A 21685-nucleotide genomic window follows, 5' to 3' on the forward strand; every position below is an offset into this window, starting at 1 on the left:
ATGCCAGCAAGAGGGAATTTTTAACCAGCTGAGTTGTTGGAGAAGAGTGATACCAGTCCCTCCTGCTTGTCCCCAAATCATAGTCCCTCCTTGGCTGTCGAAACAGCGCACATTTCTGGCTGCTCCTCTACCATGGGGTATCTCCTTCCTCTTGTCTGTGTGTTCGGTTCGGTGGCTTCTGTGGCATACCTTTATTTAAACCGTTATGGCCATCCCAAAGGACCTCAGGAAAATGGAGATCTTGTCTGCCTACAGCTGAGTATCTAGGACTTGCTTGCTCAGGGTTGTCTGAGGCCAAAAATATCCCAAGCTAGGGGGCATGGAACAGCCTGTTTATTATATACGGTATGCCATCTTGACATGGTGAGTTGGGGCTTTGATAGCTTGCCTTTTTTTAATGTTACAGTTAATAGCTGAATGCCAGCAATTAAAGGAAGAGAGACAGATTGATCCCCTGAATGAGGAAGTCCTCTTGGCCATGGAGGACATGGGACTGGACAAAGAGCGGACACTACAGGTATCTCTAAAGGAGTGGAGAACAAAGTAAAGTGTAGCCGCTTTCCCTCTGTCCTGCCCTTTCCACGTTTTCTCCTCCCTGGGAACTTTAGTCTGTTTGTTTTCTTCCTGTTCTTCCTCTGCCCCTCAGTGAGCCTTGACCAGGAGATGCTTGGTCTTCTCCTGTACCATTGAAAGGGTTTTGGTTACTGACATGCCATTTCACCAGGGTTTTCTACTCTTTTCCCTTCTCTCTTGTTAGTCATTAAGATCGGATGCCTACGATCACTATAGTGCAATCTACAGCCTGCTATGTGATCGACATAAGAGACACAAAACCCTGCGTGTCGGAGCGCCTCCTAGCTTGCCCCGTGCCATGGCCTTTCAAGCACCAGTCAATGTCCAGGTGGGCAATAGCTTCAGTGACCTGATTCAGGACAAGTAACACAGGGGAGGAGGGATGGGTACCCACTGCTCACTAAGTCTAAGAGAGTTACCTGTTCTTCCTTACCTCCATCCCCTCCCGTCTGTCATCTCTTCCTTGTCAAGCGGAGGTCAGAACCTTTCTTTGACAGAGAGGATGGAAAGATATTCCAGTACTCAGGATGGACAACAAGAGTTACTTTTTTTTTTTTTTTTTTTTTTTTTTAAGAAACAGTCAATCATTGAGAGAGACTATTTTCTCTAAAGAATGCTTCCTTGTTGTAGCTCCTAAGGGCAGAAGAGCCAAAGACTCAGAGGTAGAAACATAGACTTTAGCAATCAAGAATCCTTTGAAAGACCATTGTTGTTTCCCTCTAGCACTTGAGGTAAGGGTATATACATATGTACCACTTTCCAGGCGGAGCAGGCCGGTGCCACCATGAACATCAGCGTTCCCCAGGTGCAGCTAATCAACCCTGAGAACCAGATTGTGGAGGCGAGTAGTGACCTCTGATGGGTGTCAGCCCAAACCATTTTCTTCCCCATATTTTTGCTGCTTTTCCTGGCTTCTTATTTAGAATTACCTTTCATTTCTTTTTTTTCTTTTTTTTTTTAATTAAAAAAATTTGGGGGGGGGGGGTGCGGTGCGCGTGGGTGGCTCAGTTGGTTAAGCATCTGACTCTTGGTTTTGGCTCAGGTCACAATCTCACAGCCCCACATCGGGCTCCACACTGACAGCGCAGAACCTATTTGGGATTCTCTCTCTCCCTTTCTTTGCCCCTCCCTGCATGCTCGCTCGCTCTCTCTCTCTCTCTCTCTCTGTCCCTCCCTCCCTCCCTCAAAATAAATAAATAAGCTTAAAAATCTTTTTTAATTAATTATTTGTTTTGACTTACTTTTGATTTCTGATTTGATTGTATTTCTTTCCACCACAGCCGGATGGGACATTGAACTTGGACAGTGATGAGGGTGAAGAGCCCTCCCCTGAAGCGTTGGTCCGCTATTTGTCAATGAGGAGGCACACAGTGGGTGTGGCTGACCCACGGTGAGTATCTGGCCAACAGCCCTGACTCTGAGTTCCTATCATGGTTCCTTTTTCCTGCTTCATTGTGTTTCCCAGATGAGATCGAATCCAGTGGCCAAGACATGTATGTACCCAGTTCAGTGTCCCTGGTAGATACGTGGTAGGCCGATGGCCGTCATCACGTCAATTGATCACAATACTTTGGTGAAGAGCATGGTAGCATCTTGGCTCACAGATGGCTGTGAGTCATCACAGTCATCACATTGACTTGGCTCTAAGTCAAATAAAAGTACCCCTTAAAATTCATCTGAGTTTGACGTCTTTCAGAGATGTTGTTTACTACATGTTCTAATGTAAAACTCAACTAGGAAGGGATGACTAATGATACGGCGTAATTTATGTAAGTTAAGAATTAAACTAAGTGAACAAGAATCCAAAACCATACCAAATAAGTACCAGTTTCCCAAAACATTTTCCCCAAACAGTCCTTTAACATGATGCCCTCACAAGGGGAAATGTACCGAAGGCTGGCTCTGTCTGTGTTTGTTCTGCATTTGAAGACTTTCAACGTTAAAAATAGCCTTACCTCTTTTCTGGATATTTCCTCTACTCTGTTGGGAAGGGGAGGTTAGAGCAAGAGTTCTCTTGAGAGTTCAATTAGGGGCAAAGCTAGTGTTCTTATGAATTCCTTTTTCCTCTGAGCGATTTCCAAAAAAGCCTCCCGAGGCCTGCTGATTGCTTGCTTTACGTTTCTCATTCTCGGCCTGTGATCAAACAGGCAACAGGGGAACATTCTGGCTACGAAGACTGTCAGCTGCAGAGGGGTGGAGTCCTGTGTCACTCTGTCAGTGGAAAGATCTCTTATTTGAAAGCATGCTGTAAACCTCACTGTTGGAGCATGAGAGCCCTGCACATCCACTACTTATCTGTCCCATCAGGCACTGACAGGAGTAATTACATTCTTTCCCTGGTGAATCAGTTGCTACTTCGGGAAGCCATTGTTTCAGTGGATGGTCTGTGTCCTCCAGAAACTTGCTGTTCACCTCCAGGCTTTGAAAACCCGAACTGGACCGGTGCCACTATTTCCTCTTGGCTCAAAGCTATTGGTTGTACATGAGAGGTCAATGAAGAATAGCAAGCCCCAGTCCCTAACAGTAGAATGGCAGAGAGCCAGATTCCATACACTAGGCTTCTCCTTGCTTTGGGGCCTTAGAAGTACAAATTGAGGAGGAAAGGAGAGAAGTAAAATATGTTGTGCTGAACTTAGTAGTGTCATCAGTTTGGGGATCCGAGTAAGAGCATTAACCCACCTCCTCTGTCATCCTGTTTCCTTCCAGCACGGAAGTTATGGAAGACCTGCAGAAGCTCCTGCCTGGTTTTCCTGGAGTCAACCCTCAGGCCCCATTCCTGCAGGTGGCCACTAACATGAACTTCATGCACAACCTGCTGCCCATACAAAACTTGCAACCAACTGGACAGCTTGAGTACAAGGTACCTGGATGTGGGAGAGGACTTGCCCCGTGGAGAAACACATTTGAGCTTCCTCTGAGAGCCTTTGAGGGACCTCGCCCAGGATTTAAGGGTATCCTTATAGCGAAGGCTGATTTCTCTTGCACAGCAGCTTGGGTGACAGGGAGGATCAGTCTGTACGTACTTGAAGGATCCCCTCATTTCAGTGGGCCAGAGTACTGGTCTTTTCTCCCTCCCCCTTTCCCCTCTCACCGCTCTGTCCTGCCCACTTGTACTTGCGACAGGAGCAGTCCCTCTTACAGCCTCCCACCCTACAGCTGCTGAATGGAATGGGCCCCCTCGGCCGGAGGGCATCGGATGGAGGAGCCAACATCCAACTACATGCCCAGCAGCTGCTGAAGCGCCCACGGGGACCCTCCCCGCTTGTCACCATGACACCAGTGAGTAGCGGCACAGGGCCCGACCGACTTTCTCAGAGACTTTTGATAAAGAAGTTGCGGGCCTACGGCTGGGAACCCAAGGTCACCAACCTAAATATTGGAATGTCCTCTTCCTCTAACGTCTGATGCTCAGCGTATTCCCATTCTCTTCAGGCTTGTAGGATTTTCCAGACTTAACGTGTGGCGAACTCCTTTACTTAACCAAAGAGTTACTACGCTGAAGCCTGTTTCCTCAGTGGGCCACTTACAGGCCCCCCCACCCACCCACCTTGAGTGCTGCCACAGCCTCGCAGGCCACAGTGAGTCGCAGTGGCCTGACTTACACAGCCCTCGCCCCGTGACTCCTCCCTGCCAGAGGGCGGCGCCTAACCGTTTTCTCTAGAATGCACTGCCCTTTACCCTGGCTTGCAAGATTATCTTGTCACCAGCCCTCTCTCCTTGATTAACACTACTTCACATTTTCGGTACGACCTGGGTTAGTCAATTATTTGGCTTCCATAAACTCTAACCTAGTCAGTTGGTATCTCTCAGCCCCATCTTTTTTATTTTATATGTATATAGAGAGACGCACGCACGCACACATAATGGTAACCTTCAAAGATTCTTTTCCTTCCCTGGGTTCTGGTTATTTTCCTGTCGTAGGTAAACTCATTCTTTCATTCATCCGTTCAGTCCTACAGCACCCCATGATTGGGTGCTAATTACATCCATAGCCCTTACTAGGTTTTTAGGGCTGTGCTTCTCAACATAACTCTTGCTGAGGACCTTTTTCCCCCTTCAATCCATCATGGGATTAATACCTTTGTAAAATACAAAGAAGTGAATGATCAGAGAAATAACAATTTTAAAACATACACCATACAAGGCTAGATTGTCAACAGACAGAATTGCTCTGTTAAATTGCTCTAAAGGTTTCTAAAAGCTTACTCTTTATTTCTGTACTAACTTTACCATGGATTGGTAACAAAACACTTTGTGGACCCACACGGGTCCGTGGGCCACACTTCCAGTAACAGGGCTATCGGGAAAAGGAAGGATCAACATATGTGAAGTGTCGGAATAATAGTAAAAAGCCATGTGTGATTAAGTGCCAGAGTGAGTGTTGTGGACTAGGCTGTGGCAGAGGCATTCAGGGAAGGACAAGAACAATGTAGGTTATGAAGGATCGGGAACAGCTCTGTGGGAGGTAGAGTGACATACTCTGTCCACTGTAACTTTTTGCCAAGGTCACTAACAAACTTTTGTTGATAGATCTGGTGGGCATTTTTAATCTTTATCTTTTTGGATCTTCCAACCGTATTAGTCACCGCTGACCATTTTTTTCTCTTTAAAATACTGTCTTCTTTTGGCTTCTGTGATACTACATTCTCATTTTCTTCCTGCCTCTCCTTTTCTGGTTCCTTTTTCTGCTTGTTCCTTAAAGTCCGTGAAACCCACATTTTATCTTAGGCCCTCTTTCCATCTCATTTTACACACTCTCTCTGGATGATCTTGTCCACTCGCATAATCTCAGTTACCGAGTGATTCTTCAGCTCAGAACCCTCTTCTCTTCTGCATTGTCCACTTCGCACAGCTGACTGCCTCCGGCAGAGATTTAGTTGGTTATCCCAGAAGTCCTCACAATTTTAATTCGACATGTCCTCAAATGACTGCGTGTAACCTGTTTCTCCTCCTGGGTGACAGTGACTGGCACTGTTGTTCTCCTGGTTACACAAGCTAGAAATGTGGGATCTGTCTTAACTCTTCCCTCTCCCTCATCCCTGTATCAAGTCAATTATCCAGTGCCTTACTTCCGTCCTCCACCGCTCCTTCCGGAAGTCGCTGTCTTCCTTTGCCGAGATTGACACAGTGGCCTCCTAACTAGCTTCCTTGCCTCCGGTCTTGTCCCCTAATCCCCACCACCAGCCCTTCTCACAATGCAACTCGAGCAAGCTAGCTTTCTAGAGTACAAATTTTATTAACATCATGTCCCTGCCTGAAATCCTTTAGTGATTCGCCGCTGCCGCTCCTCAAAATATACTTCTTAATGTGGTATTCCAGGCCATTTATAACTGGCCACCGTATCCCTCTCCTGCCTCATCCATGGCCACTTCCTGCCTAACCCTGTTCACTCCAGCCTCAAGGAACTATAGTAAGGGATCTGAACACCCTAGCAGTATTTAAACATTGGAATTACTCCCAAAGTTTTTGTTTTGTTTTGTTGTGATCGTCCATTAAGGAAAAAAAAAAAAAAAGGCTCTTTTGTGATAATGGAAGTATGACATTTTGCTCTAGTGCCTCAAGTATGGTGATTATGAGAGTCACCAGGCTGTGAGGAGCTATGAAGGATGTTCAGCACTCCCATCCTCATGTAGATGAGGACGTCACAATAATGCGTGCATCGTGGTGGTTCTCAATGCACGTGTGTGTTTGGGTGGGTGGCAGCTGTTTTCAAGCATTGAATCGCAACTGCACAATTATATGTGTACTAAAATGTGCTGTTAAAAAACCATCACGCTTGGGGCGCCTGGGTGGCGCAGTCGGTTAAGCGTCCGACTTCAGCCAGGTCACGATCTCGCGGTCCATGAGTTCGAGCCCCGCGTCGGGCTCTGGGCTGATGGCTCAGAGCCTGGAGCCTGTTTCCGATTCTGTGTCTCCCTCTCTCTCTCTGCCCCTCCCCCGTTCATGCTCTGTCTCTCTCTGTCCCAAAAATAAATAAACATTGAAAAAAAAAAAATTTAAAAAAAAAAAAAAAAACCATCACGCTTTTCTGGCACTAGAGACATCTGAACACTGGTGATAACATTAATATGAAACAACAGGTCAGTGCCTAGACATTCCAGGTAAACAAGCTTCTACTGTATTTTCAGGTCCTCAGACACCTGCAGGCCTGCTCTTTTCTCTCAGCCTAGAAACCCCGAAGGCTGTGACCCTTTTCCTCCATGCGCGGCCAGCTCCTGTCTACCCTTCGGGTCTCAGATGAAGTGTTACATTCCCCCGAGATGCCGTTAGAGGACTTGGGCATGCTGATCTGTAATTATCTGTTTACTTGTCTCTGTCCTCCACTGGACTGTAAAATGAGGGCAAGAACTGTATTTGTGAATTCACATTTTATCCTGGAACATAGTAGGCATTCAGCTCTTTGTTGGATGAATAAATGAATGAATGAAGATGACTCAGAGGAAGAAATTAAAACCACCCGAGCGAGGTAAAAATGGAACGCTAGAAGGGCCTGTGAAAGTCCTGTATAACCCAGGGGTCCTGGGAAAGTTTCGTAAATAAGAAAATGAACAGAAAGGCCTGTCCCACGTCCGGTTTCTAGAATAAGAGCTCCTACGGAAGAAGCGCCACCTTGAGCTTTTCCTTCCTGTCTCTCTCCAGGCAGCGCCGGCAGTTACCCCTGTGGACGAGGAGAGCTCAGATGGGGAGCCAGACCAGGAAGCTGTGCAGAGGTAATGTGACATCTGGCAGTGCTCGCAGAGCGTCCTTGGGCAGGCTCCCCCTGCAACCAACGAAAGGTCACCTCTGCCCAAGGAGGTGGTACAGTTCAGCTTCAACATTTGTGTGGTCTCTTTGCTCAAGCCAGATGGCATGTTCCTCCCCTCATGGAAGTAACAGAAGACTACCCAGAAAATGTCATTTCTGTAAGCACCACTGGAAGTCCCCTAAGTGACAGCAATAACCATAAGAACTTTTTCTCTCCTCCCTCCTTCCTTACTTGCCCCCTGCCTTCATATTTGCAACTCTGATAGTATTCACCAGGCGCAAAGCCTGCTCCTACCTGCCAAGAACTGTTTACTGAAAAGGAATTGGCGATCTGGGATGACAGTGATCCTAGCTAGTGTGGCCATGGACCTCTGGCATGGACTCTTCCTTTCCAGGAGAATGAATGCCTCTCGTACTGTTTGCCGTGTGCTTCTTCCATCCCCTTGTACCAACAAAGAGATCATGAAAAAAGAATATGGGATTCGGGCCAGGGACAGATGCAGATATCCATTGTTTGCAGAACCTTGTTGAGAGATGCCTAACTCGCAGAGAGTGGCAGTGACCATCAGGCGTGCTGTACTGTTCACTTTACCTCAGCCCCCGTTAGCCGTGGTCTGCAGCCCCGTGCATGCCCCCCCACCCCGCCGTGGGAATTGTCTTTCTTATTTCCCGGGAAGGGCCGGGGCGGGGGTGGGGGCGGTTTGGACCAGAATCCAGCATGTATTCTCCCAGAAACACAGGTGTCCTTCAAGATTATACGTTTTTCCCTTGAGGGAAGTTGAAATAAAATGGTTTTCACGGGCTCTCGGGGAAACTTTGGGTGTCTTTATCAAATGGGTATGAAACCGCTGATGGCTTTGTCTTGGGCCAGTTGACATACCACCAATCACTCTATAGTCCGTTAACTGTTTTTAGCTTAAATGGGCAAAGTAGTTAAGAAGGAAGCAAGACCACTTTTTAAGAACCCGACAGTTGCCAGTACTCTGTTCTTACCCCCAGCAGCTCTGTATGTGAGAGCTGCTGTTCAAAAAGAAGCTGGTCCCATTTGGAAAGAAGAGTGGAGAACAGGGTGTTGGCAGGCAGGTCAGCCAATAGAAGAAAAACTGTGGTAACCTTTTTTTTTCTTTTCTTTTTTCCCCTCTTGATGCTGTCGTTTCTATAGTTTGCTGATGGGCCCTGCTGGTGTCCTGGAAAACAAACAAACAAACAAACAAACTAGGAAACTTCCTGCCTTTCTACGTAATTAATTAGATAGTTGCGTATCACTTTATCTTCTTTGTCTTGGATTTTACTTCCTCTGGCTCCACCTTCTTTTTTCTCGAGACCAACATTTAAAGGGTATTTAGATGGGGTACATCAGCCCATCAGTGCTGATGTAATGGGGAGGGATAATGCTTCTGTGCACACCCAGGAAGAGCATCAGTGACAGGAGGAAGCCGTCAGCTAGATGAAGGGGGGCCCATAGCTTATGTTTGCTATTGACTAAGTAGTGCATCCAATAGATCATTAGAATAAAAGTCATTAGCTTGTCAATTCCTAAGCTTTTGAAACTTGAGTTTTTCTTGCCTTGCCTTTTTTTCCCCTAAAACCAATTCTGAACATTTCATGTGGTTTCATTTCTTCATCCTCTAGAGAATGTGGTTCCCTCGGGACGATGTCCGTTTCTTCTCTGATGATTGACTTACAGTCATGGGGCAGGAGGGAAGGGGGGTTTTGAAAGCGCTCAGCCACAGTTGGAAGGACTTACAAGTGAGGACAGTCTCAAAACCCAGGGGCCATTGGGATCTAAAGACTCCATGGAGCCCTTCTGAATATCTCTCTTGGCTCATCTCTAGGAATAACTCTTAGGGCTCATTTCCTCCGACTTGGATTTTGGAAATTTGGAGGGCAAAGAGGAATAAAATTAACAAGTGGGAAGCAAATTCTTCTTTCAAATGGCACGCAGTAAGGAAAATCGATCTTCTTTGTGAGCTCCCATCTGTTTTCTCTCTTCTCTCGGTGGCTGCTCTCAGGTCCCGAATCCAGCCGCTGCAGCGGTAAGCCAGCTTTTGTTGGCCAGCTGAACGTGTCTCACTTCCATCCAGCCAGGGATCTGTTTGCCGCTGAGCCCTTTCTGAGCTCTGGCACGATTTCATTCTGAGTGCTTTGGATGAACTTCTGATGCTTCTTGCTGAGGAACATTCCTGTCTGTCTTTTTTACTATGAAATGTGTTCCTGCCTGTTGCAGGTACTTGGCAAATAGGTCCAAAAGGCACACACTGGCCATGACCAACCCTACAGCTGAGATCCCACCGGACCTACAGCGGCAGCTAGGACAGCAGCCTTTCCGTTCCCGGGTCTGGCCTCCTCACCTGGTACCTGATCAGCATCGGTGAGTAGCCACATGAGCTACATGAGCTCCTCGAGGCTCATCGGGCAGGCACCCTCCTTGCTGTGCTTCCAGTGACGGTGACCCGCATCGAGGCTTTAAACAGCCTCCTGAGCTCACATCTTCTCAGCTCCTTTCACTAAGCAGTGCGCAGGGCAGTACGAGATTCTTCTTTCCCTTTCCCTTGTAGACATGTTTATGGTCTGCAGTTGGTTCTCGTGATTCTAGGTGTTGACTCAGAGATGAGATTGAACCTGAAACCTGCAAGGAGGCCAGCTGGAAATGGGAGGATTTGTAGCCATATCGATAGACTGGGCCCTTAGTAACCCGTCACCTTCCAAAGCCTGAGCATTTCTTACCATGTCACCACTGAACAGTGAGCTTGGACATGGAGGAAGGACCATCCCTTTGTGAATGGTGGAGCAGAGATACTGCATTCTCTTGAGTGTTGTGCTCAAGAAGTCATTCTTGCAATAATATTCTGAAGGCTGAAATCTTTTACTAGGTCTCTGTTACATTTGTAATTCATCCTCTTGAAGAAATAACAAGCTTAAGCTTCCTGGCCAAGGAAACGTCATAAAACTGAGTACAAGTAAGCCTGGGAGCACAGGGGAGTGACCCCTGCCTCTGGCTTAAGAAGGTGACTACCTTCTGCAGACACTTCGACGACTACAGTTCTTAGCTGTGTCCACCCCAGAGCTGTCCCCCGTCTCATGGGCCACACTTCCCAGGCCGCCATCGATTGCTAGAGCTCATTTTATTTCCATCTCGTTGGGAGGATGGTGAAAGCAGCCTCACTTGGGAAAGTTGAAAAGCAGTCGGGTTCCAAGGAAAGGAAGTTTGTGGATGCGTTGTTATTAAATCTGGTCGCCAGCTCACACTGGCGAGCTTGACAACAGTGTTTTTATTGTGACTAGCTCCCCGTCAGGCGTCCACACAATCAGCAGGGACAGGTGGACTCTGTGCAGACCGAGACATAATCAGTGCTGCGTTGGCAACTCTGAGAGAAGGCAGATAAGCTCTTCTAGACGACCGTGAATAACCGTAAAAATGGTCTGGTAGGGACTAGCAGGAATGGCGGCTCTCAAATAGAATGGTGTCCCTGGCCCGGAGAGACAGTGTTGTTCCGAGGAGGATCTCTCAGGACCTGCGCTGTGAGGGCACTGCACGGAAAGGTCCTCGGAGTAGTTATTGGAGGGCTGCCCCTCCCCACCCCACCCCAACCCCCGCCATAAATTTTCTGTGATTTCTCAACAGCTCTGAGCTCTCCACTGTTACCTAACAGAACCTCTGTCTCTTTGTTCCTCCTTGTTTCTGTCCTCCCTGCCTCCACAGCCTGACAGTTTTTTAGCCTCTGTCAGGGTCTGCAGTTGAGCTGAAGTCCGTCGGGTGTCCCGACTTGATTGAACGCGCTCCTCAGGAGATAGTCTTCGTGGGGAAACGTGAAGGTCGGCACCTGCCCCACAGTCAGCCTTTATCGCGGAGTCTCGGGCCTGTTTACGCTTGTTTAGTGAGGAAGGCCACGGTGGCAACAGCCCCGTTTGTGTCATGGCTCCCTGTCAGGGCCTGGCCCACTGAAAAATCTGTCCGCCGTCTGCTTTCGTGTGGACGCTCTCGGTAGAGTGTTTCAAGGGTTTCCTGTGGTCAAGCGAGTTTGAATTGGAATGAACGTTCGATGAGTGGCACCTTGTGTGAGGTGGGGCACTGATACAAACTGGTGTGTGCGGAGGGGGTTACTGTAAAAATATGGCAACACCAGAGACCGAAATCGGTCTTCAGAGGAAAAGAGAAACTTTGCAAAGCCGTAAAACACTGGACTTGAGCGGCTGAGACAGATTATTGAGTCCCTCTCATTTTCTGGAGGAAATGGCTTAAAAACAGCATAGACATCTGTTCTTCCGGGGTATAATTCATGAAGTCCAGTGTGGGGACAGAAGAGGGGTCTCCTCAACCTTTTCAATCCTGAAAGTATAATTTAAAATTAAAAAAAAACAACAACAACTTATTTTAAGTGTAATTTAAAAAACGAACACAGAATGGATTTTTTTTTGAGGTGGGGAACCAAGTTCCTGTTTGAAAAGTGTAGTGGGAATATCAGCCTCATAGGAGGCTGTCCCGAGCTCGAACGTGATTGCTGATAAAAGTAAAACACAAATCGGTCTCGTCAGTGCTTCCGAAATGAGCAACTGCATCGGAACCGTCCCTCTCGAGTTTCTGTGCCGGACTGACCTGGGTCGGTCCTGAGCTTCTGGAAAAGTCATGAAACACCTGGGCCTGGGAGTTGCCACTCTGACAGAAGAGAGTGGGTTTTGTGCAGTCAGGTCGTATTCACCACCTGAAGAGCACAGCTTTCTGAGGGAATCCGAAACGGGTCCAGTGTCAGAAAATATTGAAAGCCTGAGGCTCTGATTTTAGGAGAAAACAGTATTATTTGCCTGCTTTGACTCCAGACCCTCGAAGTAGAAACAAGACTAGGAAGTACTGAGATGTTCCTGGAAAGAGGCTTTCGTGATTGCTGCCTCTGGAGTGTGTCTGCCAAAGTCACGTGTCTTGTGTTACACCTGTGTGTCCGTGCTCACGTCCTGCGCGCACCTCCGTGCCGAGCTTCGGGTGGAGCCTGACCCCAAAGTCCTCCTTCGCGAAGGCAGGGCAGAGGGCTTTCCCCCGCGGCCAGGACCCCTGACTGCTCTGCACGCAGCCATCGGAGCCTCCGAGGCCCTCCCCATCTGCATTGTATTTGAGCTCGCTGCTCACCCTGCTTCCTTAGCCTTGTTCTGCTTTAGTCCAGAGCGAGCAGCTAGCCAGGCGGTACAGCATTTCACCCATGGTTCAGTGTGATACCATCTCCGCCCTGGACATGAAACCCTGATCCTCTCCATCAGCTGCTGGAATGCTGCCTGGGCAGTCTTTTATCTGCTTACCTCAACCCATAAACATCTCGTTCTGATTAGGTGACAAAGGTGTTAGCTTCTGACTCTGATGCTGTCATTCTTTCTCTCTGTGAGATACTGGCTGTGCTCTGACTGAGCAGTGGGGTTTTGTAGGCAGTCCACACGATTCCTCTGTTGTTAGGGGGCTGGGGGGAGGCATGCCGCTCTGGGCAGTGAATTTTCACAGCGGGCAACCTTATTCGCGTTGACCGGTTTCGTGTGCAGGATCTTGAGGCCCACATTCCTTAAGAATGTGCTGTCTCCATCTGGGGATCAGAAGCCCCCCCCTCAACTTTCCTCCCACATGAACCTCCACCCTCCACTTTCTGGCACAGAACCTATGACTTCCAAGCCAGGCCTTTGCCACAAAGCTGACTGTAGTTTCCTTCGGGTCATGCGGAGAGTACTGCTCAGGGAAAACCGGGTCAGACGGTGAATTTTAGGTTTCGAAAGATGCTAGAGAGTCCCGAGTATGAAAACAAGAGCCCCCATACAGCTTGGCCTGAGGGCTACGGAGAGGCTCTTCTCTCTGACCTAGTGTATCTGTAAGAACTGGATGTATTTGATTCCAGGACCTCACCGGGCTTGGAAATTAAGCCAGCTCAAGGTAAGTGGAAATGGAAGACGTGCAGCTGGAGTTCTGCAAAGGGCAGCAGGCTAGGGAAATGGCTGGCCTCTGGAGATGGCCCGGAAATGGCGTAATACACAGACAGGGCTGCACGTGCAGCCAGCCATCTTTGCGTTCCTCTGGAACAGCAGTCCCTGGGTGATGTGGTCAAAGGCCCTGAGTCCTCGCCCCTGACCTTCTCTTCCCATGTATTTAGCTCTACCTACAAGGACTCCAACACCCTGCACCTCCCCACGGAGCGTTTCTCCCCCGTGCGCCGGTTCTCAGATGGGGCTGCAAGCATCCAGGCCTTTAAAGCTCACTTGGAAAAGCTGGCCAACAGCAGCAGCATCAAACAGCTGCAGCAGGTAATGGGAGAGACGGCAGGCACCTCTGGAGAAGCGTGGGGAACGCAGAGCAATAGCGTGGAGGACCGGGGTGGCAAACCTCGGCCCTGTTCGTGTCAAGGTTCAGATCCGTGTAGCTTCCCAACGCTCTTTGCTTACTCCCTGGTATGTACAGCTTTCCCCAGGATCAAACTTGCTCAGCCCACGAGGGTCTGGGTTTTTCTCCTGTCAGTGTAATATTTAGAGAAGGACTTCCGGGCTTGGGTTTCAGTGGGAAGCCCCAGGGAAGATACCTCTAAGCAAGCTTGGCATTCTGCTCCTGACTTCTGGGCACTGGCCGTTGCTAGAACCTGCTCAGTGCTGTTACCGCCCAGCACACCCTCCAGTGGGGAGGGAGTGGCGCTCCCAAAGGAAGGAAGTGTACCTCCAGGCTTGTGTGAAGGGCCACCGTCCTTCCTGCCTCTCTGATGACCAGGCTCCAGGCGACGTGTGCTTCGTATACGGATTGCACACCGGATGCTCTCTCTCACACACGGGCCCCCTTGGCCTTTTCTGTTCACTCACCCAACACGGAAGGTGAATATATTGAGTACACGAATACCCGCATACGTGCGTTAGTTGCTCTCTGAGGACCCCGGTCCTCTCTCGGGGCTTTTTCTGCCCACAGGACCTCGGGGGGCAGGTCTGCATCTGCCGACGTAGCTGCATGCGGGGGCGGGGTGGGGGGCCGGTTGCAGCCCACCTGTATGAGCTGCCTTTCCCTTCAGGAGTGTGAGCAGCTGCAGAAGATGTACGGGGGGCAGGTTGACGAAAGAGCCCTGGAGAAGACCCAGCAGCAGCACGTGCTGTACCAGCAGGAGCAGCACCACCAGATCCTCCAGCAGCAGATCCAGGTGGGCCTCCACTCTCTGCTCTCTCCGGCTTGTGTGGGGCGTGAGGGTTTTGGAGGAGGCCACGCAGGGCAGAGCGGACCTGTGTTTGTGGTTGACGCGTGTGAGGAGAGGTAACCAGACTTTCCGATGAACCGCCAGAGCATGAACCTCAGTCACAGACCGCTGTTTCTGTTTCTGGCCTTCCTGGGAACAGCTCCGATTCATCTTCAGGCTCATGGTCCTTCTTCTCCTTTCCCCCATATGTTTAGGATTCTATCTGTCCTCCTCAGCCTTCTCCACCTCTCCAGGCTGCATGTGAAAATCAGCCAGCCCTCCTCACCCACCAGCTCCAGAGGTAACGAAGCACTTGTTTCACGCCCAGGCCGCTGTCTCTATGGCTCGCCGTCCTTGGCCCGACTCGTATGGGAGACTTGGACTGGCTGTAGCGTTCGTCTCGGAAGAACATATGTGAAAAGTGGAGAGGTCGACTTAAACGTTAGCTGCCTCCCTGAAATCCTGACTTTATTTGGTCCTTGTGCCACTTCATTTTCTTAGCCCCACAGGCAGCAAGACAGGCCCGGACACAGGCCCACTGTGACCTGTGCCTCCCTTTGCAAAGTCTGGGAAGATAAGACGTGGGTGGGTCCTAAATACACTGTGGTAGGTGGTTTATGGATATTTTTCTAGCCCTGAGTCTTATCAAAACTAAAAAAAAAAAAAAAAAAAAAAAGTTTCTGCTTATGTGTATCCTGTGACTGAAAGTAACATCAGGGGTTATATTGTCAGCTCAGGAAATTTACTTATTTATCTGGTTTTGTCTTTTGCTTTTGTTTTGTTTTGTTTTGTTTTTAAGGTTACGGATCCAGCCTTCAAGCCCACCCCCCAGCCACCCCAACAACCATCTCTTCAGACCACCCAGTAATAGTCCTCCCCCCATGAGCGGCGCCATGATCCAGTCTCACGGTGAGTTCAGGGGCTTAGACTGAGCCATGAAAAGCCACCTGGAGAAAATCAGTCCTAGTGTTGAGCGCAATAGGATTTAAGGGTATATATAGGCTCTGGAGTCAGACTGCCTTGGTTTGAATCCTGGTCCCAGCACCTCCTTAGCTGTGCAGCCTCAGATAGGTTACTTAACTTCTGCATGCCTGCACTTTTCCAAATGTAAAAGAGCGAAAATAATAGTATTTAATGAATAAATCTGAAAAGCACTTAGAAGTCTTTGGCACAAGATAGTTCTCGATAAAGGTTAACTGTTATTAATATTTTCGATAAAACCCCCTCCAACCCTACCGAATAAAAAGCTGCTACCAGAACCTTCCCCATTGTCGTGCCTCCATTTGGTTCTCTGTTGCACGTGTGGGATCCTCTCTTGTGGGTGTTTAGGAGGAGGGAAAGATGAGTGTTCCCTAACTGGTATGGGTCTTCAGAGACCGGCGATCTGAGGATTTAGTATTGCCCAAACTGATAGTCTCTTAAGTAACGCCACACGGTGTAGATCCCCTGAGGAGTCTGAATTGGTCTCTGGGCCCTGCCTACTCAATGTGGGGTCCCCCGACCAACAATACCAGCAGGAAAAGTAGAGTCTCAGGTCCCATCTCGAGCCTGCTCAATCACAGTCTGCATTTTAGCAAGATCGCTGGGCCATTTGCATGTATGTGTGAGTTTGATAAGCACTGCCCTAGATCAGAGCTACTCAAAGAATAGTCTGGGACCAGCTCTCAGACAACTTACTTGCAAATACAGATTCTGGGGGTAGGACCCAGGAATCTGTGTTTTACCCAGCCCTCCAGATGAGTCTTCCACACGCTGAAGTTTGTGAAGCACCGATCTAGATGGCATCTGGTTTGAGTGTCCTCATTGGCTCCTGCTGCCTCCAGCTGGCACGCAGCCCAGGCGTTTGGTGACTCTAAGGTTCCTCTCTCTCCAGGTGCTGCGTCGCCCTCCCAGTTTCCGGGCTTACCGTCCCGCAGTGCTGTCTACCAGCAGCAGCCTGAGAACTGCTCCCCCCCTCCCAGCATGGCCCTCACCTGCCTGGGCATACAGCAGCCCGCCCAGTCACAGCAGGTGACCATCCAAGTACAGGAGCCTGTTGACATGCTCGGAGGCATGCCGGGGGCCACTGCGGGCTCTGCCGGGCGGGGCATGTCCATCAGCCCCAGTGCCAGTCAGATTCAGATGCAGCACCGTACCAACCTGATGGCCGCCTTCAGCTATGGGCACCGCCCCCTGTCCAAGCAGCTGAGTGCCGACAGCGCGGAGGCCCACAGGTGAGGCTGCCTGAAGTCACCAGCCATCTGTCTAGGTGGTCCGGGTGGGAGGAAGCCCCTTAGCAGGGTGAGAGGGGAGAAGGGGAGGAGAACTCATCTGGCTGGGCTGTGCCCGTCTCCCCCTTTCTAACGTCAGGGCGGGTGGCTAGGGGGTGAACCTGAAACCTGTTTATTGACAGAGGAGGAAAATGACAAAGCTGCCTTCCTCTGTGTCTGCAAAGAAGAGAATGGCCCTATTAGAGGAATTTCTTAAAATGCCAGTTGTCCCTTGTCTGTCTCCTTAGGCTTCTTTCCCTCCCTGCCACTCTTACTCTAAGAGATTGGTGCTTTAGTCGCTCCGATAATGCTGTACAATAGGCCAAGTTGCCGTCTTCAAGCGGGAGCTGGATCTGTTCCGCACACAGCACCCCGTGTCCCTTGACGTTCCCGGAGAAGCGAATGAGCGGGGGTGGGGCCTGCACGCCCACCTCCCCTGCCGCACCCCAGTTCTCTGTGCCGGGGGCTCCCTGCTGAGGAAGAGTGGTAGCTGGCCCCGGGGGAGTCTAGCGCTCTCGCGACGTGGATGCCTGGTACTCACTCCCTTTTGTGTCTGCAGCTTGAACGTGAATCGGTTCTCCCCTGCTAACTACGACCAGGCGCATTTACACCCCCATCTGTTTTCGGACCAGTCCCGGGGTTCCCCCAGCAGCTACAGCCCTTCAACAGGAGTGGGGTTCCCTCCAACCCAAGCCCTGAAAGTCCCTCCACTTGACCAATCGCCCACCTTCCCTCCCAGCGCACATCAGCAGCCACCGCACTATACTACGTCGGCGCTGCAGCAAGCCCTGCTGTCCCCCACGCCGCCAGACTATACCCGACACCAGCAGGTACCCCACATCCTCCAAGGACTGCTCTCCCCCCGGCACTCACTCACCGGCCACTCGGACATTCGGCTGCCCCCGGCAGAGTTTGCACAGCTCGTTAAAAGGCAGCGGCAGCAGCAGCAGCAGCAGCAGCAGCAGCAGCAGCAGCAGCAGGAGTACCAGGAGCTGTTCAGGCACATGAGCCAGGGGGACGCTGGGAGTCTGGCTCCCGGTCTCGGGGGACAGAATATGACAGAGCGCCAGGCTTTATCGTATCAGAATGCTGACTCGTATCACCACCACCACACCAGCCCCCAGCACCTTCTCCAAATCAGGGCACAGGAACGCATGGCTCAGGCTTCCTCCCCCAGCCCGGCCCATGGGTACGCTCACCAGCCAGTGCTCACGCACTCGGAGAGCATGGAAGAGGAGGACCCCTGTGAGGCGGCCAAGGATGGCTTTCCAGACAGGACGAGCCCCAATACAGCGACCAGAGGTTGCCGTGACAGCACCCTACTCTTGAGTACTGGCGGACCCGGGGACCCCGAATCTTTACTGGGAACTGTGAGCCACGCACAGGAATTGGGGGTACATCCCTACCGGCATCAGCCACCTGCTGCATTCGGTAGAAACAAGGTGTCCAGCCGAGGTAAGAGTCCCTTCGATGTAAAAGTCCCAGGCCTGTCTGTCCTCATTCACTTAACTCAGTGATGGTATCTTTTCCCAGCCAGGGCTCTGTGTTCCTAGGAGGAAAAGAATTCCTGAGAAGTCCTTCGGGACCTTCCAGGGGAGAAATATACAGGGCACGGGTACCGTTTGGTAAGGCGTCTGCTTTCAGAATGAAGAGGTAGCGATAGAAAACTAACACTTAGATAGCACAGCCGGTGGGAATAGTTCCCGTTTCCCCTAGTCACACCATGGCTCCTAGGAATCCAGAATTTCCTGTCTTCAGGAACACAGTCAGCCAGCGCTAGGGGAAGTATGACTTCGTGTAAGTCGTGTTGGACCAAGAGTCAAAAGAGCACCTCCGTTCTGGACTCACCTCTATCACAAAGGCGATAACTTGTCGCTTAATCCCTTGGGTTCATATTTTTCTCACCTGTGAAAAATGGGCAGGAGGAATAATGGCGCACGAGAGAAGCGCGTGCTGCTCCGAAACATGATGTAAACGCGAGGCGTTGTTACTACTCTGCTCAGCTCATTCGTGAGCAGAATACAGAATATCACAGCATCGTAAGGGGCCCCATGTGCATCATCCTACGTCGCTTTATATAATGGATGAGTGCGTTCGTTCGTTTCCATCCTGAAGGAGATCAGGATAACCAGCCACCGGTCATACTTGGAAAATCTGGTTCCGTTGGCATCCTAGAAACAATCTGCCCTGATTCCGTCCCCTCCACACAGATCATGGGACATGAGTTAATCCAGGAAAGGTAGAGCCTTGAAACCGAGCGGATCCCCCATCCTTCCCCTCTCGGAGCTACCTGCGTCTTCTGTCCTGTCCTTTAAGGTCAATGCACAAACTCCTAGGGGAATTAGGTTCCATGGCACAGAGTTGGACAGAAGGCCTGGCTCTGAATCCGTTTATGAAGAGGACTTGGCACTTCCCGGCTGTGCTTATTGATGCACCGATAGGGGTGGCCATGTGGTTGCATAGGACAGTTTAAAAATCCTGGGCTTTGGAACAAATGGGTGCCATCTAGCTTAGAGGCCTGCATCAGGCAGGCATACTGTATTCACTTGTGGCTGCTGTGTTTGTAGGTGGACAAAGGATTGTGGGAGATTCCGGAACCAGGTCCTATGTGGAATGGCTAACAGACCTGGTGGGGATGTTTAAGCTTAGGGGAAAAAAGAGTAAGGAGAACCATCGTATGTATCAGAGGGAAGGAGGGATTAGACTCTTTGGGTCCATATCACGGGCCAGGACCAAGAACAGGATAGAAGTTGCAATAAGTGTCAACTCCTGGGGAAGACTGTAATAAGAACTTTCCAGAATAAGCCACCCTAGCGCCTCGGAGCCTCTTGTCACTGGGAGTGTTCCAGCAGAGGCAGGGTGATAGTATCAGGAATAGTGTGGAAAGGCTTCCTGTGTGAAGGAAAGCTTTCACCAGATTAGCATCCTATATTTGGCATAAAAAAGAGAATGGCCAACATCTCTACGGTGTCGTCCATGTGCCAGACACCCACTGCTATTCGTACGGAAATTCACTTAATCCTCATAACAACCCCATGAGGCAGTAGCTCTTCCTGTCCCCATTTTACCAGTGAGACAAATGAGGCACAGGTTATGTAATTCGCCCCCAAGGTCAACTGCTGTTAAGTGGCACCGAACCCAAGAGTTACTCTCAGCTCACTGCAGCAGGTGCTGACCCAGCATGTCCTGGTGTGCAAGGCAATGAGGAAGGAGCGAAGCTGGAGCAAATAGTGTAAACCCCCTGCTCCCCCCAGCCTGCGTTGCCATGTATGAAAACACCTTTGGAAATGTTTTTCTTCAAAGATGCTAACTTCTCTTCGGTTTTCCCTCCTGTGTGACTCCTGTGTACAGAAAGGCCAGGGGGGCTTAACACCTGTATCCCATCATTGTCAGAGTATCGCCCCCCCTTGCCAGGGGTGCTGGTCTACTGGGTACCTAAAGCGAGGCAGAATGTAGCTGGCTGGTACGAGAGCTTTGGGAACACCAGATGGGGGACAGAAGGTTCTCAGTCAGAGGAGTGGGGTTTCCAGCATTAAGTGCTCTTTGAGTTGGGTCTTGGTGGATGGAGAGGAATTTCCCATTTGGCTGGAGCGGAGACGCAGGGGGTGGGACCAGTGGGTGGGAAGGTCTCTGTGAGGTTTGCGGTGGGGGGGGGGGGGGGGGGAAGCAAGCAGGCTTGACAAGTTGGTGGTGTAGTGCACATCAGCGAAATCGTAGAAGCTAAGGGCAGGAATTTTCTTTTTTTTTTTTTTTTTTTTTTTTTCACTTTTAAAATGCTGATTTATTATTTTTTAATTTTTTAAATTATTATTTTTAATGTTTGTTTGTTTTTGAGGGAGAGAAAGAGCATGAGCAGGGGAGGGGCAGAGAGCGAGGGAGACACAGAATCCGAAGCAGGCTCCAGGCTCTGAGCGGTCAGCACAGAGCCCCACTCAGGGCTCGAACTCATGAACGGCAAGATCATGACCTGAGTCACAGTCGGACACTTAACCGACTAAGCCACCTACGTGCCTGTAAAATGTTAACTTATTAAAGTTTAAGACAATTACATATGGTATAATAGTATACAGTGTGTTCTTTTTTTTTTTTTAACATTTATTTTATTTTTGAGAGAGAGCGCACAGGGGAGGGAGGATCCAAAGCAGGCTCCGCGCTGACAGCAGAGAGCCCAACATGGGGCTTGAACCTGAGATCATGGCCTGAACTGAATTAATAAGTCAGACGCTTAACCGACTGAGCCACCCAGGGTGCCCCTACTGTGTGTTATTTATGCAGACACAAAGGGAAACTGGCTAGTAAGTGAAAACAGAAATTGTGTCCGATAATAAATAGAACCAAAGTTCACAGCACCAGTGAACATTAATTTGTCTTTAATACCACTTTACAAATTGTTTGTATCTGGGCAGAGGTTTTCTAAAATCCAGAGCATGATCTAGATCCAGCAACAGGTGCCTTCCCTTCCGGCCAGAGCTTCATGGTTGTGATTCCTGGGACGGATCTCCCCTACCTCCTCTCCTGACTGAGCGATCATCGTCCCTTGTCTGCTCCCTCTTCCTTCTCCCTACCTTCTCCCATCCACCACCATCACCATTCTCCCCTACAGCCCTCTCTTCCGCTCTCTGGAGGAATCTGGCCAGAAACATATGCCTCAGGCTCTTAGCTCAAGACTCCCCTGTACCTGTTGCCTCATTATCAGTCTTGCCAGCATCTTCCCCCCCCAAGTCCTCTTTTTTCTTAAATGTGACCTTTGATGTGAGCTTTTCTGGAAGCTGTAATAGCTCTTGCCCTGCTTGCTAGTACATTGTGGAGATTATTCTCCCTTGTGTCTACCCAGTTGGCTCTAAACTTAACTCTTTAACTCAGCTACAAGGTATGCCCGTTCTGGCTTGAGTGCCATTCACTTTGCCTCTAACATCTGTTCTTGTTTTGTGACTTTTGAAG

General features: G+C 49.8%; 1 protein-coding gene across 8 annotated transcripts in view; it reads left to right on the top strand.

The window, feature by feature from the left end:
* SIK3 (SIK family kinase 3) overlaps positions 1-21685 on the top strand; it is a 250149-nt gene that overhangs the window by 214840 nt on the left and 13624 nt on the right. For 4 of the 8 annotated variants that reach the window (XM_086679042.1, XM_086679040.1, XM_086679041.1 and 1 more), the window contains exons 8-21: positions 407-517; positions 758-901; positions 1337-1414; positions 1854-1963; positions 3280-3433; positions 3697-3852; positions 7213-7283; positions 9545-9688; positions 13440-13590; positions 14337-14462; positions 14711-14796; positions 15295-15404; positions 16369-16708; positions 17304-18199. In XM_086679042.1, coding sequence (XP_086535168.1) covers positions 407-517; positions 758-901; positions 1337-1414; positions 1854-1963; positions 3280-3433; positions 3697-3852; positions 7213-7283; positions 9545-9688; positions 13440-13590; positions 14337-14462; positions 14711-14796; positions 15295-15404; positions 16369-16708; positions 17304-18199 — 2677 coding nt within the window. The remainder of the gene's footprint in view (positions 1-406; positions 518-757; positions 902-1336; positions 1415-1853; positions 1964-3279; positions 3434-3696; positions 3853-7212; positions 7284-9544; positions 9689-13439; positions 13591-14336; positions 14463-14710; positions 14797-15294; positions 15405-16368; positions 16709-17303; positions 18200-21685) is intronic. The other 4 variants (XM_086679043.1, XM_086679045.1, XM_086679044.1 and 1 more) reach the window with 4 other exon arrangements.

The sequence above is a fragment of the Puma concolor genome, chromosome D1 (assembly GCF_028749965.1).
Source record: "Puma concolor isolate L17-30 chromosome D1, mPumCon1.1.hap2, whole genome shotgun sequence".
Lineage (NCBI taxonomy): Eukaryota > Metazoa > Chordata > Mammalia > Carnivora > Felidae > Puma > Puma concolor.